The sequence below is a fragment of the Argopecten irradians genome, chromosome 1, assembly GCF_041381155.1.
Source record: "Argopecten irradians isolate NY chromosome 1, Ai_NY, whole genome shotgun sequence".
NCBI lineage: Eukaryota > Metazoa > Mollusca > Bivalvia > Pectinida > Pectinidae > Argopecten > Argopecten irradians.
Window position 1 is genome coordinate 48672187 of NC_091134.1, and position 16950 is coordinate 48689136.

The 16950-nt window shown below is 32.6% G+C and overlaps 2 protein-coding genes across 2 annotated transcripts; both read left to right on the forward strand.

The window, feature by feature from the left end:
• The first annotated feature begins 1096 nt into the window (after nucleotides 1–1096).
• Nucleotides 1097–2586, forward strand: LOC138330991 (serine protease inhibitor dipetalogastin-like). Its single transcript, XM_069278457.1, has 4 exons — nucleotides 1097–1206; nucleotides 1430–1505; nucleotides 1987–2112; nucleotides 2371–2586. Exons 1-4 carry the CDS (start codon nucleotides 1134–1136, stop codon nucleotides 2423–2425), a joined length of 330 nt encoding a protein of 109 aa, XP_069134558.1. The 5' UTR covers nucleotides 1097–1133; the 3' UTR covers nucleotides 2426–2586.
• A 4998-nt stretch (nucleotides 2587–7584) lies between these two features.
• Nucleotides 7585–12760, forward strand: LOC138330980 (four-domain proteases inhibitor-like). The gene is made up of 5 exons (XM_069278450.1): nucleotides 7585–7867; nucleotides 8034–8115; nucleotides 8278–8403; nucleotides 9764–9886; nucleotides 12641–12760. The coding sequence occupies exons 1-5, from the start codon at nucleotides 7795–7797 to the stop codon at nucleotides 12693–12695; spliced, it is 459 nt and encodes a 152-aa protein (XP_069134551.1). The 5' UTR covers nucleotides 7585–7794; the 3' UTR covers nucleotides 12696–12760.
• The last annotated feature ends 4190 nt before the right edge of the window (nucleotides 12761–16950 follow it).

Genomic DNA, 16950 nt, shown 5'->3' on the forward strand with positions numbered 1-16950 from the left:
CGAGGGATACTTCACGGTAGTCTATTCAAATTCTGCTTCATATCAGGTAGCAATTCATGACGTAGAAAAATTAATTATCTATCACCATAACACGTCAGGAAAAAACAATTACAGAATGTTGAACTTAGTTAAGATTTTAACTAACGCCTTTTTCTAATTGGTTAATTGTGAATTAATTGTTTGATTCAAATAAAAACTAATCCTTAGTATATTAAACCTTGTCCATGGGACATAAACAGGCAGATATATAACTTTTATTTATTTCCTAAAATACATCGGATAGACCTATCATATCTAATGTGTTAAACCATATGTGTACTTAATACTCTCAATTGTTATGACCGATCGGTAATACTCTCAATTGTTATGACCGATCGGTAATACTCTCAATTGTTATGACCGATCGGTAATACTCTCAATTGTTATGACCGATCGGTAATACTCTCAATTGTTATGACCGATCGGTAATACTCTCAATTGTTATGACCGATCGGTAATACTCTCAATTGTTATGACCGATCGGATGCCAAAATAGTACTTTATATGATTGCTATATTATTATTTCTACAAGGTTGTTTGTTTGATTGACAATCGACCGTTTTCAATTTCCTTCTTCTGGCATAAAGGGGTAGGTTGATCTACATATGGATATGATATTTTTTAATAAATAAATATATTAATAAATAAAATGGGTAGATTGAGTGCGGTTGAGTGCCAAAGAAATTTCACGTCTTCGGACTGACATGAACCTATTTATTCATACAAATACAGATAAAATATATTAAATTGAGATGGTAACATAAGGTTGGGAACATATCATTTCGTTTAATAAATTGCACACTTGAGATGATATCTGTATTTAATAAAAAAAATAGTACCAGGGATGTTTTGACTCATATTAGATTTTGTGCATAATTATAACAACTTATTAAATTTTCACTTAGTTAAATGACAACTCTTTTCAAACATTTGAGGATGTGTTGGCTTTGCGCAAATAATAATTAAGAAAAAAAGTAAGCTGATGAATTAATTATATTCTTAATTAATAAATAAGCAGACAGGTCAATCACGTGACGAAATTCCACCATATTAGAGTGCGCATTAAATGTGATATATTCCTAAAAAACAACAAGATGAACACTGCCATGGTCATAATTTTGATACTTACATATATTTTACAAATTGACCACATCCATGCCAACAGCCGTAAGTACAGCCATATTTTTCGTTGCTTGAATCCGTTTGAATTTAAAGTAAATATTGATGTTGCAGTGGAATCGTATTCAGTTTATTTGATATTCCTGATTAGAATACCCTACAGTGGAATACTATTCATTGGGATACTTTACATTTGAATGCCATTCCATGAGTATAAAGATGTGAAGAGATAGAAATGCCACTTCAATTTTTATGGTGTTGAATCTAACAGGTGCCCGTTGCTATCGAAAGCATGTGTGTGGTTTAAACGGAAAGACATACCGAAATGAATGTGTGGCAAGTCGGAGGTAAGATGTTACTTAATATACAAACATACAAGTATCTCAAGTAGGGTCACAAAAATGTTGCATTATTTAAAAAAAAACATATTTCATTTTAAGTACATGTTTCCGGAGATTGTTTTCGGTAGAATGTAATATACGCAATTTATTGAGTTTCGATTCAAAATAGAAACACTTCAGTAAGAACGCTTAATACAATATAAAAGAGTAGAGATTCGAACGGCGGATACAGAAAAAAGTATTTCCAGATTCTTTGAAAATATACCTTTTGCTTCATCGAAGAGAATCACATTAAGGATGTTTTGTTCAATTCCAAAATCCCCAATATTACATTTATATTTGAAATTTAAGCTTTCTGGGCGTTTTACTGTTGAGTAAAATTGAGGATTGGTTGTCCGTTGAATAACCTTGATAACTACAATAAACTTTTATTGTAGCATTTCTATCTGTTTATTGTCTAAATATACTTATTTTATAAATATTACAGAGGGATTATGATAGCGTGTAAGAAACGATGTCCCTGTCTCCAGACATGCAACTGCATAAAAACCTACAGACCTGTATGTGGATGGAACGGGCAAACTTATGGCAATAGATGCTTAGCATATTGCCAGTAAGCTTATTTTACTTATTATTTTGGAATATCTAATACGTACACTGAAGATAGGAATATATGCCGGCTTTTTGGGAGCTTTTCTCAGAAACACATTTTTATTGTCCGAACTATCAACAAGAAATTAGTATTATAACTTTACTATAATTTATTTGTGATTTTTTTTATTTCCTTGTGATTTCCTTTGTGATTAATGAGGTGAAGTACATCAAAAAATTCTTTGCGATAGTTTGACTGTATTCAATGTTCGATTTCCAGGAGAGTTGGAGTTCGATGCCATTGGCCGTGTCCCTGCTTCACGGGATGGAATTGATAAGTGATAAGAAGAATCTGACAGAAAAAAATTAAAACTATTACTATGTGAACACTAGATATATGGTACTTGTGTTTTCTGGCAGGACAGGAAATCGACAGCTGTACTTTAAACCGTGATAAATGTTTATATATTCAATAATAGTATTGTATACAAAAAGACGCTTTGTATTTTATTGTTATTGCTTCATTCATTAAAAAAAGTAATAATACTATTTATCTGTGAATTTGTGGGAAAAAATGAATTTCAAGTGTATAAAACGTGCTTTATCTCGCCTATAGAAGCTGTTGTCACTGAGCAGTAAAAGTGTCCAGTATTCTTGCACTAAATTTGAATCATCCGTAATCTACATCGCTGAATTCAGCCCATGCCATTTAATTATAGCTGCTGATATAAGCTAAAAAAAGACCAAACAGTTCTCAGCTAGCCAAACTGCAGAATGAGTTAACAATGGAACAACATCGACATATTTAACGTTGTTGTTTTGTAGAAACGATATATAAAATTATTCTCCGGTCTGACATTGGTGCCAGCTGTCGGCTAAGGTGAGTATACCTGTCACATTCACGCTTCGAAACAATTTGTCTCCTCTGTAACTTACCTGTAGTCAACAAGTCGTTAGCCCACCACCAGAATTTACTATTTAAAGTAAAATCATCCTTAATTTAGGAAAAACTTCGTAGTTTATAACTTCCATAGTCGAATCTATTTTTGCCGCCGTAAACTTTCTCGGTCTTAACTTGTTGGTGATTTACTTTACTGATATTTGTTTGTATATTCGTGGTGATTTGTTTTCTCGGTCTAAACTTGTTGGTGATTTACTTTACTGATATTTGTTTGTATATTCGTGGTGATTTGTTTTCTCGGTCTAAACTTGTTGGTGATTTACTTTACTGATATTTGTTTGTATATTCGTGGTGATTTGTTTTCTCGATCTAAACTTGTTAGTGATCTACTTTACTGATATGTGTTTGTATATTCATGGTGATTTATTTTCTCGATCTAAACGTGTTATTGATCTACTTTACTGCTATTTTTTTGTATATTCGTGGTGATTTATTTTCTTAATCTAAACTTGTTGGTAATCTACTTTACTGATATGTGTTTTGTATATTCGTGGTATTTGATTTGCTCGATCTAAACTTGTTGGTAATCTACTTTACCGCTATTTGTTTGTATATTCGTGGTGATTTATTTTCGCGATCTAAATTTGTTTGTGATCTACTTTACTGCTATTTATTTGTGTATTCGTGGTGATTGATTTTCTCGATCTAAACGTGTTGGTGATCTACTTTACTTTACTATTTATTTGTGTATTCGTGGTGATTGATTTTCTCGATCTAAACGTGTTGGTGATCTACTTTACTTTACTGACATTTGATTGTATATTCGTGGTGATTTATTTTCTCGATCGAAACTTGTTGGTAATCTTCTTTACTGACATTTGTTTGTGTATTCGTGGTGATTTATTTTCTCGGTCTAAACTTGTTGGTGATCTACTTTACTGACATTTGTTTGTATATTCGTGGTGATTTCTTTTCTCGGTCTAAACTTGTTGGTAATCGACTTTTCTTATATTTATTTGTATGTTCGTGGTGATTTATTTTCTCGGTCTAAACTTGTTGGTGATCTACTTTACTGATATTTATTTGTATATTCGTGGTGATTTCTTTTCTCGGTCTAAACTTGTTGGTGATCTACTTTATTGACATTTGTTTGTATATTCGTGATGATTGATTTTCTCGGTCTAAACTTGTTGGTGATCTACTTTACTGACATTTGTTTGTATATTCATGTGATTTATTTTCTCGATCTAAACTTTTGGTGATCTACTTCACTGCTATTTGTTTGTATATTCGTGGTGATTGATTTTCTCGATCTAAACTTGTTGGTGATCTACTTTACTGACATTTGTTTGTATATTCATGGTGATTTATTTTCTCGATCTAAACTTGTTGGTAATCGACTTTTCTTATATTTATTTGTATGTTCGCGGTGATTTGTTTTTTCGATATTCTATCGCCTGTGAAATGTGCATTGGTTAAAGGTACCCCATGAAATGTTATGGTGTTGATATAAAAGGTTTGTAAGCATTTTAGAAAAAATGCCATCTAGTTAAAATAATTTTTTAACACTAGATTAAGGTATCATTAGCAGCGCTTGGTACAATTGTCATTTGTTTATAGTTTATTCAAGTAAATTTTCTAATTAATTATTGATAGTTAACCAGATAAAATTACCAATATCAAATTACCATTAGCAGCGCTTGGTGTAAATGTAATCTGTTTATAGATTATTCAAGTAAATTTTCAACTAAATTATTGATAGTACATAAGGTAAACTTATAATTAGCAGCGCTCGTTACAATTTTCATTTGATTATAGATTATTCAAGCAAATTTTATAATTAATAATTTTTGAAGTTGTCGTAAGTAAGTATCACTATTATCTTTATGCTTATTATGTTTTGATGTTACCTTGATGTTAACGATATTGTAACGTTTACAGAAAATATCAAAATATACATTCAATCATCAGCTAATGACATTAACTTTACATACATGAAGGGGTTCGCAATGCTTTGTTGGACAATAGGCGACAGAAATATCACGACTCAGCAATGGCAATTCATTACGATCTTCACATGTCTAATTTATCTTCACTTATTTTTCATCAAATCAGCATATTTTTGACAATTTAATTGCCTAATTTTTGTGAGAATAAATATAAAAAAGATTAAAGGAATGTGAAACACAATGGTACTACTTTCAAAGGCAACGTTTCTATGTTAACAAAATCGGCTTTCTGCTTGGTGAAGATTTTGTTGAGGTCTGTATTGGTCACACATTACAATAAGCACCAGTTTCTAATGTCATTACTGTTGATAGTTTCTAATGCCATTACTATTGATAGTTTCTAATGTCATTACTGTTGATAGTTTCTAATGTCATTACTGTTGATAGTTTCTAATGTCATTACTATTGATAGTTTATTATGTCATTACCGTTGATAGTTTCTAATGTCATTACGTTGATAGTTTCTAATGTCATTACTATTGATAGTTTTCATATGTCATTACTGATGATAGTTTCTAATGTCATTACTATTGATAGTTTTATCTAATGTCATTACTGTTGATAGTTTCTAATGTCATTACTGTTGATAGTTTCTAATGTCATTACGTTGATAGTTTCTAATGTCATTACTGTTGATAGTTTCTAATGTCATTACTGTTGATAGTTTCTAATGTCATTACTGTTGATAGTTTCTAATGTCATTACTGTTGATAGTTTCTTATGTCATTACCGTTGATAGTTTCTAATGTCATTACTATTGATAGTTTCTAATGTCATTACTGTTGATAGTTTCTAATGTCATTACTGTTGATAGTTTCTAATGTCATTACTGTTGATAGTTTCTAATGTCATTACTGTTGATAGTTTCTAATGTCTTAGTCTACTGTTGATAGTTTCTAATGTCTACTGTTGATTTTTAGTTTCTAATGTCATTACTGTTGATAGTTTCTAATGTCATTACTGTTGATAGTTTCTAATGTCATTACTGTTGATAGTTTCTAATGTCATTACTGTTGATAGTTGTTTCTAATGTCATTACTTTGATAGTTTCTAATGTATTATGTTTATTGATAGTTTCTAATGTCATTATGTTGAGTTTATGTTTACTTTGATAGTTTATGTACATATGTTGATGTTTAATGTACTTGATAGTTTCTAATGTCATTATGATGTTGACAGTTTCTAATGTCATATTTCTATTGATAGTTTCTATTAATGTCATCTTACTGTTGATAGTTTCTATGTCATTACTGTTGATAGTTGTCTATGTCATTACCTTGTTGATAGTTTCTAATGTCATTACCGTTGATAGTTTCTAATGTCATTACGTTGACAGTTTCTAATGTCATTACTGTTGATGTTTTTCTAATGTCATTACCGTTGATAGTTTATTATGTCATTACCGTTGATAGTTTCTAATGTCATTACTGTTGACAGTTTCTAATGTCATTACTGTTGATGGTTTCTAATGTCATTACCGTTGATAGTTTATTATGTCATTACTGTTGATAGTTTATTATGTCATTACCGTTGATAGTTTCTAATGTCATTACTGTTGATAGTTTCTAATGTCATTACTGTTGATGGTTTCTAATGTCATTACCGTTGATAGTTTATTATGTCATTACCGTTGATAGTTTCTAATGTCATTACTATTTATAGTTTCTAATGTCATTACTATTGATAGTTTCTAATGTCATTACTGTTGATAGTTTCTTATGTCATTACTGTTGATAGTTTCTAATATCATTACTGTTGATAGTTTCTAATGTCATTAGTATTGATAGTTTCTAATGTCATTACTATTGATAGTTTCTAATGTCATTGCGTTGCGTTGATAGTTTATTATGTCATTACCGTTGATAGTTTCTAATGTCATTACCGTTGATAGTTTCTTATGTCATTACTGTTGATAGTTTCTAATGTCATTACTGTTGATAGTTTATTATGTCATTACCGTTGATAGTTTCTAATGTCATTACTATTGATAGTTTCTAATGTCATTACTATTGATAGTTTCTAATGTCATTACTGTTGATAGTTTCTAATGTCATTACTGTTGATAGTTTCTAATGTCATTACTGTTGATAGTTTCTAATGTCATTACTGTTGATAGTTTCTAATGTCATTACTGTTGATAGTTGCTTTGACTTGTGTATGGATGCCCATGTCATACATCACATGTCAATTATTTCATCAATATAATTTAATATGATTCAATGATGTTAAAAGTACAGGTAATGGTATTTGTAATACTGAATACTTAAGAATAAAATATATGTCGGACTGGTCGAAAAAAATGAAGAATGATTATTTGTTTCATCAATCTTAGAATTTACTATTTTGAGAATAATTCTACCAAACACATTGCCCATTAAGTTGCACAGTGATGGATTTAATCAAGATTATGTTTTCTTTCTATCATGTAATAGACTACGTCCATTTTATGTTGGGACAGAAATACACACTGGTGATAACAATAGTGTAATGGATGTTGTTTGTCCCATGTCACTATAGGCTGTCATTATTTGGAAAGCTACACAACATAGTTTAGTGCAATCCTTACAACATGTTGACGTTAAAATGATGCATGTATATGGTGAATGATGGTGAACTCAAACAACTTTGTTACGTCAACGTTCCACATAATCCATCTCAATTACAATTCACCTTGTGGTATAATACGACAGTGTTTCTGTAACCTTTCATTGGTCATTATAAATATAGGAATTGAGAAGAATTCGCTTGGCATTAACAGTTGTGTGAGCTGAGAAGTGTTGATCATCACTAAAGAATGAAGTTTTCACTGGCAATACTTGTTGTTATCGCCATCTTTATTCAGGTGGAATCCCAGCCATCACTGAGCAGTGAGTACATATCATTGTCAATTCCTGTGTTAAATAAAGTATTGTCATATTTTCGTTGCTACCATGATGTGAATTAATTGAAAATTTAACGTATAACCTTCAGAGATACGCTGTTTTAAACTGGTATTTTACATGAGTCGCCGTTCACTTAACATTTTCATCACAGAGCGACGACGATGCTCCCGCAACGGACGAGTATGTGGAATCGATGGAAGAACGTATGCAAATGAATGCAGTGCTTCAATAAGGTAGGGACTGTCAATGAAGTACTGCTAAAAAACGGTTATTGTCATTTAAGTAGATGAATTAATGAACTGCTATTGTAATATATATGCTATATATACGAAAGCCCCGCGATGAAAGGATGTTTTTATCAGTAGGCTTTTTTTTACACATATGATTAATTTTAGAGGCATCGGGGTAGCGTGTGAGCGTAGCTGTCCCTGCCTGGCAGCCTGTACATGTAGTACGGAAATCAGCCCAGTCTGTGGAAATGATGGAAATACTTACAGCAACGCATGCATGGCAGGATGCGAGTGAGTATATATGCTGTCTTTGCATTTACAGAGTGACCTCCCTTGCAGGTAAGTATCTATTGTGAGGTCATTATAGCGTGAGCGAAATTCACGTCGTTTTCTCTAAAAGGTATGACGTTATGCTTATAAACACATATCAATATGTACACGCAAGGACAGATAACTCTAATATGCAAATACAGGATAATACATTCAGTAACACTGTCAACTGATAAAGAGGACTTGATGAATTGCCACAATGAGGAGAAAATAGATAATATTAAGTGAAATAATTTGACCTTTAAATAGGAATGTGCGAAGGTGAGATAATTGTTTTAATGAAAAATACAATTTTTCGATCATATGATTTCTACGCTGATAACAACTTTATTGAAGATTTACAATATCAGTCAATAAAGTTCACGTAAATCTGTTCCTTATCTCACAGAACTACATTTAATATTTGACACTAATCTGTTACGCGAATGTGTATTTGTGTGATCAGCACTCAACAGCACTAATTTTGGTACTGGTAAGTACTAATATCTTCCAAATTGAATATCTTCCAAGGTATTAGCGAACTATTATTCTATATTAATGCGATCGCAAGCTTTCTATACGACGGTTTCACAAACTCCCACAAACTTTTTAGCGTTCAGCGTACAGGAAGTAGGACGACTGGTTCGCCCGTTGTATAACCATGATTGTTAATTGGACGTTAAAATAATCAAACAAACAAACAAACCCATTTTACGAAACTTGGTAAACAACTCGATTCCAATGTTTTCTGTGTACACAAAACATATGATTTTATGTTACAATATGCGTTTTACTGTTATGATCATCCAGGAAAAGCTAGGGTGACGCGGCAATGTCTCGATTTCACATTTTCATAAGCTTTTCCATTGAGTAAAAGTAAACCGTATTTTGTAATAAAATAACCTTATATTTGCTATTCATTTTAATTCAATAATGAATATATATATATGCCATTTGGAACGAAATCATCAATGGAATAAAGTTTTTAACTGCAATTGTAAATTTATATTTGAAATAATGATATGTCATTTAAAAAATTAAGGATATCATCATTGTAATTGAGAAATAGTATTATGTTAAGCCACTTTTAAACCTCACTGATAATATTTGTGTCCTGACATAAGAAAAATAATCAAATATCAATTACGGAAAAAAACATCTACCGCATTTATTTGATGATAATCTTAAAAGTGGACTAGTTGTCGACTGCTGCGCCGTTGTTGTATAATAAAGTCACAAAACAATATAAACTTTGACAAACAGTGTGAAATGTTATCAAAATGATACATGTATTTGAAAACAACTTTGAGTCAGTGAGTTATGTAATGATTTATCACTGTAGAGGTGTGGGAATCGCCTGTAGGAGGACGTGCCCGTGTGTAGCCTGTAGGTGTACTGAGGAGTACCAGCCCGTCTGTGGCACGAATGGCAAAACTTATGTCAACGACTGCCATGCTGCATGCGAGTAAGTACAACTCCTCTCATACTAAACATATCAAATAAATGTTTAAAACAAATGCAAACTATGACGTCACAACAGTTTCGGATTCAAGAACGGTAACTCGTAGTAGACTTGTTTTCACATTTTCAAATTCATTGCACAATCGATTAAATTTGTGAGCCATAAAATCATAGGGCCATGACAAGGAATGGTAAGGATATAACATAAATGTGTCAAACAGAACAACAAAATGCTTTCGGTTATTTTTAAGCCTATTAAAACAAAGATTTTAACTTAACCTGCATGACAGCTTCCTCGATAAAAGCCGAGCGATCGCTAGAGTGTAATTCTTGAAGGATGTTGGCATGATTGATAACACAATAAAGTCATGATAAGCATAATTGTTAACACAATAAAGGCATGATTAGCATGATTGTTAACACAATAAAGGCATGATTAGCATGATTGTTAACACAATAAAGGCATGATTAGCATGATTGTTAACACGATTAAGTCATGATTAGCATGATTGTTAACACGATTAAGTCATGATTAGCATCATTGGTAAAACGATTAAGTCATGATTAGCATGATTGTTAACAGGATTAAGTCATGATTAGCATCATTGGTAAAACGATTAATTCATGATTAGCATGATTGTTAACACGATTGTTACATTAACGAATAACAGAAAGGAGAAACCAGCAGCTAAATTCAAAACACATTTAATTATATATACAATATTATACAGAGATGGTTTACAATATCTAAAGTAATTGGTGGTGGTACAAGAGTAGTACGATGATTTAAAGTGTTACTTATCTGTATGCGAATGTCCTGGTATAATCCTTGATCCTTCCAGGTTTCAAATTAACAATAATCACAAATCCACAAGGAAATTGAATGTCCACCGATGATTTGTAAAGTTCCAGGCAATATGAATAAATCCACACAAAGTGTTGTAATAATCCACAGATAAAGTCACAATAGCTCTCCCAATAGAATCTTATATGGCGCTGTACAATTCTTGATATGTCTTATTACAGGTCTCATTACAGTTCTGATTAGCCTTGGGCAGCTGGAGTATATATAGCTTAACCCTAATTCAAGAATATAGGAGAACCTTCTACTTCTAGAAATATCTAACTAAAAGCAGTAAACAAATAAACACACATAACTTTCTGGAAATAGATCATTCTAGATCTCTACTTAAAATCAACATGTTTACAAACATATTTGTTTATACATGATTATATTCTAGAAAGTTCTATAACCTAAATCAATGATATGACCTTCATAGGATGTATTGATAAAAAAACTATAGGAGTTATCTCCCTTATCTCATAACTACATGTATTTAGTGTCATACATAACACGATTAAGTCATGATTAGCATGATTGTTAACACGATTAAGTCATGATTAGCATGATTGTTAACACGATTAAGTCATGATTAGCATCATTGGTAAAACGATTAAGTCATAATTAGCATGATTGTTAACACAGTAAAGGCATGATTAGCATGATTGTTAACACAATAAAGTCATGATTAGCATGATTGTTAACACGATTAAGTCATGATTAGCATCATTGGTAAAACGATTAAGTCATAATTAGCATGATTGTTAACACAGTAAAGGCATGATTAGCATGATTGTTAACACAATAAAGTCATGATTAACATGATTGTTAACACGATTAAGTCATGATTAGCATGATTGTTAACACGATTAAGTCATGATTAGCATCATTGGTAACACAATAAAGGCATGATTAGCATGATTGTTTGCACAATAAAGTCATGATTAGCATGATTGTTAACACAATAAAGGCATGATTAGCATGATTATTAACACGATTAAGTCATAATTTGCATCATTGGTAAAAAATTAAAGTCATGATAAGCATGATTGATAACATTATAAAGTAATGATTAACATGATTGATAACAAAATAAAATCATGAGTAACATGATTGATAACAAAATAAAGTCACAATTATCATTATTGATAACAAAATAAAGTGATAATAAGCATGATTGATAGCAAAATAAAGTCATGATTAGCATGGTTGATGTATTACTCAACAGAGTGGTTGGACGACTGGTTTGCTCGTTGCTAGTATACTGTGACCGAACAGAGTACGCTGTCCGGTGTCTCTTGCGGTGTGCGTTAGTTAGATAGCACCGTAAAGAGATCAACAGTTCAACCATCAAGGAGACACAATACGAATATACCACAGCCTCCTAAAACATACAGATATACCACAGTCTCGTAAAACATACAGATATACCACAGTCTCCTAAAACATACAGATATACCACAGCCTCCCAAAACATACAGATATACCACAGCCTCCCAAAACGTAAAGATATACCAGAGCCTCCAAAACCAAAAACATACAAATTTATCACAGCCTTTCAAAACATACAGATATACCACCCCTCCCAAAACATAAAGATATACCACAGCCTTCCAAAACGTTCAAATATACCACAGCCTCCAAAAACAAAGATATAGTACAACCTCCAAAGACATAGTTATACCAGATATATTTACATACCGATATAATTAAACCTTCCAAAACATACATACACCACAGCCTCACAAAACATAGATATACCACAACGTCCCAAAACAAACGGAAATACCACAGCCTCCCAGACATCGCAAGACATTGTATACATGTTCCTGTTCCTGAATTAATTAGGTTGTTGATAAGACGTTTAACATAAACAACATTGATAACAACATTAAGTTATGTTTTATTTTATTGTAGAAATGTGAGGATTCGATGTCAGAATGCCTGCCCTTGTCGACAGTATGGAAAGTAGACCAGTCTGCGTTATACCTTGTATATCGATGGAATATTTGAATACAAGTACACGTTGATACAGTTGTTTGGACTTTGATTTACATTTTTTGTTATTTAAAGCATTTGATTTTCAGTTACTTTTAATCGTATAGCATGGATACCATATCCCCATCATTCGAAGACAAATAATATAAGACTCTTTCATATGTGGATATGAAGGATAGGGATATTCTACTCGAGGATAGAGTATCCCTATCCTTCATATCCACTTATGAAAGAGTATTTTCTTTCATAACTCGACGTTTTATTGCAATTTTACAACTAAAATATCCCGCCATTTGAAATAAATTCGAAGAATCCACGTCTGGAAGTCAATATTCCATACATGAAAAATTACGTAATATCTTCAACACAGATTCGATTGTTTGCATCTTTTTATAGTAAAACCAGTCAAATTTGTGAAAAAAAATGTTAAAATTTTACCGAGAAAATAGAGATTTTACTGACGCCGTGACGTCGCAAAGCTTTATTGCATGGGTAGTTATGCAATACAGCCTCAGGCGACATGAGTGTATTGCTCTAGACCAGCCAGTATTACATATGTAGGTATGAAAGAATATAATTTGTTGGAAGAGAAACCCTTACAGGAGTAAGGAAATTACTGCCAACACATTGCCATACTGTATAGTTGTTTTTACCCTTGGGTGGTTACATTTATTAATGTAATCGGGCAATTAAACTCCCGCGAATAAAATGATAGCATAAAGAGTAAAAAACACGTATTTATTTCTTTTTTTCTGATTTTTTTTTATCAATTGACAAATACGCTAACATTTCTCTCCGCGAATTGTAAGTATCATTAAAGATGAGATCGCCAAATGTACAGTATACGGTATAGGATGAGAATTAGCGAACATATCATTCATGTAAGTAAGCTAACGGTTACAAATGGTTGCCAGAACAAATTTGCACGGGAATTCTTTATTGTAAAAGTTTAGATTATATCACGTCAGTGATTAAAGTAAATCAAAATAAGCAACATATAAGTTAAAGATATCAGACTTGCACGATCAAACTCGTCGATTATATCTTATAGACATTGTCTTAAAATATTCGTTTTCTCTGAAATTAGCAAAACTGTTTTCTTAAAAGTCCACTACCTTTCAGAAACAAAAAAATAAAAGTTTCTAGGAAAAGATCATAGGAAAATGTATATCAAAAGCCTAAGATAATGTTAAAAAAGTAATCAAATGCAAGTTTCCTAGCCTGTTTAATGTGTGTTTACAGTGAAGATTCATTTCGCTGTTTTGCCCTGTGGCGCAAGTGTGCTCTATTCAATGTGATTCTATATTAAGAGTGGCTGTAATTGTATAATTGTGATACGACCAAATTGTTAAGATGATATTTCTTAATCGTAACAATAAATTGATGTAAAATTCATATAATGTATACGGAATAAATAGTAAATTAAGTAATGCATGTAGTTAGTTTAAAATGACTGATAAGATATAAAATAAAACGACACATCCATAAAATACGTTATTGTATGTACATGTATTCCTCAATTTCCAATATATTCAAAATTAATACTCCTGTTACCAAGTGAAGGTTGTTTTCGATATCAATGACATACGGTGATTCATTAACATTTTCATTAAAAATAAATGGAATCGACGATTCTACAGTACATATGCAGAGATCAAACATTCAATTAAAGAAGTTACTAAACTAAGAAGAAATGTACAGCGGAGAAATTAAATATGACTGAATCAAGGATACAAATCAAAATGAACTCAACTTTTCAATTCTTGTATCAACAGAAAGTGCAAAATTGTGTTTATAATGGCGATCACAGTCTGTGAGCGATAATAATGTTGTAACTCGTAAAAACAACGCACAGTGAATTAAATGTGTATTTACAGCATTTTATAACACAGGATTTAAATAATTAACAAAACTATACCATTATCAAATTGAGAATACCAAAAGCTAAATACAATATACCCAATACATCCAATGCAAATGTACAAGACTAATTACAAACACTGCAGAATGTAAACTGTTATGGCATTGTTGGAGCCGACACAGCCATGGACGGCCGTGATTGGACAAACCCATAATCATATAGGTATATTCTGAAACCTCTGGTCCCTGAGGCACATTTGTGTGTGTAAATGGAGGGGTCTGTTTCGATACCGTACCAATGTTCAGGACAGATATCCAGATGTCTTCCATATATTCGTGATTCAACGTAACGTGATGGTGCTTTGCTGTAGTTGGTAGCTTCATAATGAGAGAAACTACAGGCCGATTTAACGACCTCACTGGCGACGTTTACATTCCCGAAAAATTGAAGCAGGACCCTTTAATACATGATGGCCTGTCATGGAATTAAAAAAAGGTATTTGAAGGCTTTAAGATATATTTTGTACAATATAGCCATATTCTCATGACAATATTTCCAGAGTTCTTCAATAATAATAAAATCGTCCAATAGATAAAGAATATAAAACATGCTGTTGTGTTTTTTAGCTATCCGCCAAAAAAACTGTTGATAGCGTGTCAAAACATTTTGGGTTTGACCGACAACCAATTTATGATATTGATAATACATGTCGTCGTTCAATCGAACACAATACAAATGCCATTGTGACAGGTCTATTTGTATCAGTGTAAACGCGTCTGCTTTGTCAATTCGAACATATAAGATTAGGAACAGTCTTCTTTACTTATACGGTAATTTACGCTACAATGTCTATCATTATCTCGTGGAGACGAAAATCTACAATCAATCGAAACCATGAGTGATCCCCGCACACAAAAATCTTTTGGCCGTTGAGCTAATTCCTCTCTAAGCCTTTTAATGTTGGTAGGTGCAGTGATTTATCTTGATGACATTGTAGAAGCTGGCGATGTTCTGGATCAGGTAATATCGCTTTCACCGTCCACACGTCCCTTACACTATACTACATGCATTCACGACTTGATCGATAACAAAACACTAAACAGATACCAGTATGTAAGAAATGCCAGTTGAATTCAAAACAAAAAGGCATCTTCCATCATTGAAGTTATTACATATGTCAACATCATCTATTCTGATCCTAAATCGTCTTTACATGTCAGTCTACTTTCTATTTGCTCGGAATTTGGTGTGAGTTGCCTTTGGATTGTTGGGGACGGAACAGAATTGAGTGGGATGTCAAAGAACACAGTTGACAAGTGCTCCCTTTCGAGTTTCCGATGACCATGCAGAGTCTTTCAAGTTCACTTTTAGTATTTCAGATTACTGTCCCTTGAGGGCTTTAATCACTTTCAGCGCGCATTGATCTTGATAGACGTAGCTTAGCCATTATTACGACAAAGCTTAGTCGTTATTTCGAGATATAGAGTCAATAGGCCAAAAGGTTTAGGGTTTCCCGACCGACCCTATTTTTTAGAGAAAAAAAATTAAAAGTCGAGTTTACGATCCCAGGCTCCGGTTTCGGCCATTATTTTAGTGAGAGACACTAAAAAACAAAATAAAATGAAAACACTCCGACTTACCGACCCTAATTTTTTGCCAAAAATTGGCCTTATAACAACATCACGTAGTCGTTTTAACAACATCACGTAGTCGTTATAACAACATCAGGGAGACGTTATAACAACATCACGGAGTCGTTATAACAACATCACGGAGACGTTATAACAACATCACGTAGTCGTTATAACAACATCAAGTAGTCGTTATAACAACATAACGTAGTCGTTATAACAACATCACGGAGACGTTATAACAACATCAAGGAGACGTTATAACAACATCACGGAGTCGTTATAACAACAGCACGGAGACGTTATAACAACATCACGTAGTCGTTATAACAACATCACGTAGTCGTTATAACATCACGGAGACGTTATAACAACTTCACGGAGACGTTATAACAACATTACGGAGTCGTTATAACAACATCACGGAGACGTTATAACAACATCACGTAGTCATTATAACAACATCACGGAGACGTTATAACAACATCACGTAGTCGTTATAACAACATTACGGAGTCGTTATAACAACATCACGGAGACGTTATAACAACATCACGTAGTCGTTTTAACAACATCACGTAGTCGTTATAACAACATCACGGAGACGTTATAACAACATCACGTAGTCGTTATAACAACATCACGGAGGCGTTATAACAACATCACGGAGACGTTATAACAACATCACGGAGACGTTTTAACAACATCACGTAGTCGTTATAACAACATCACGTAGT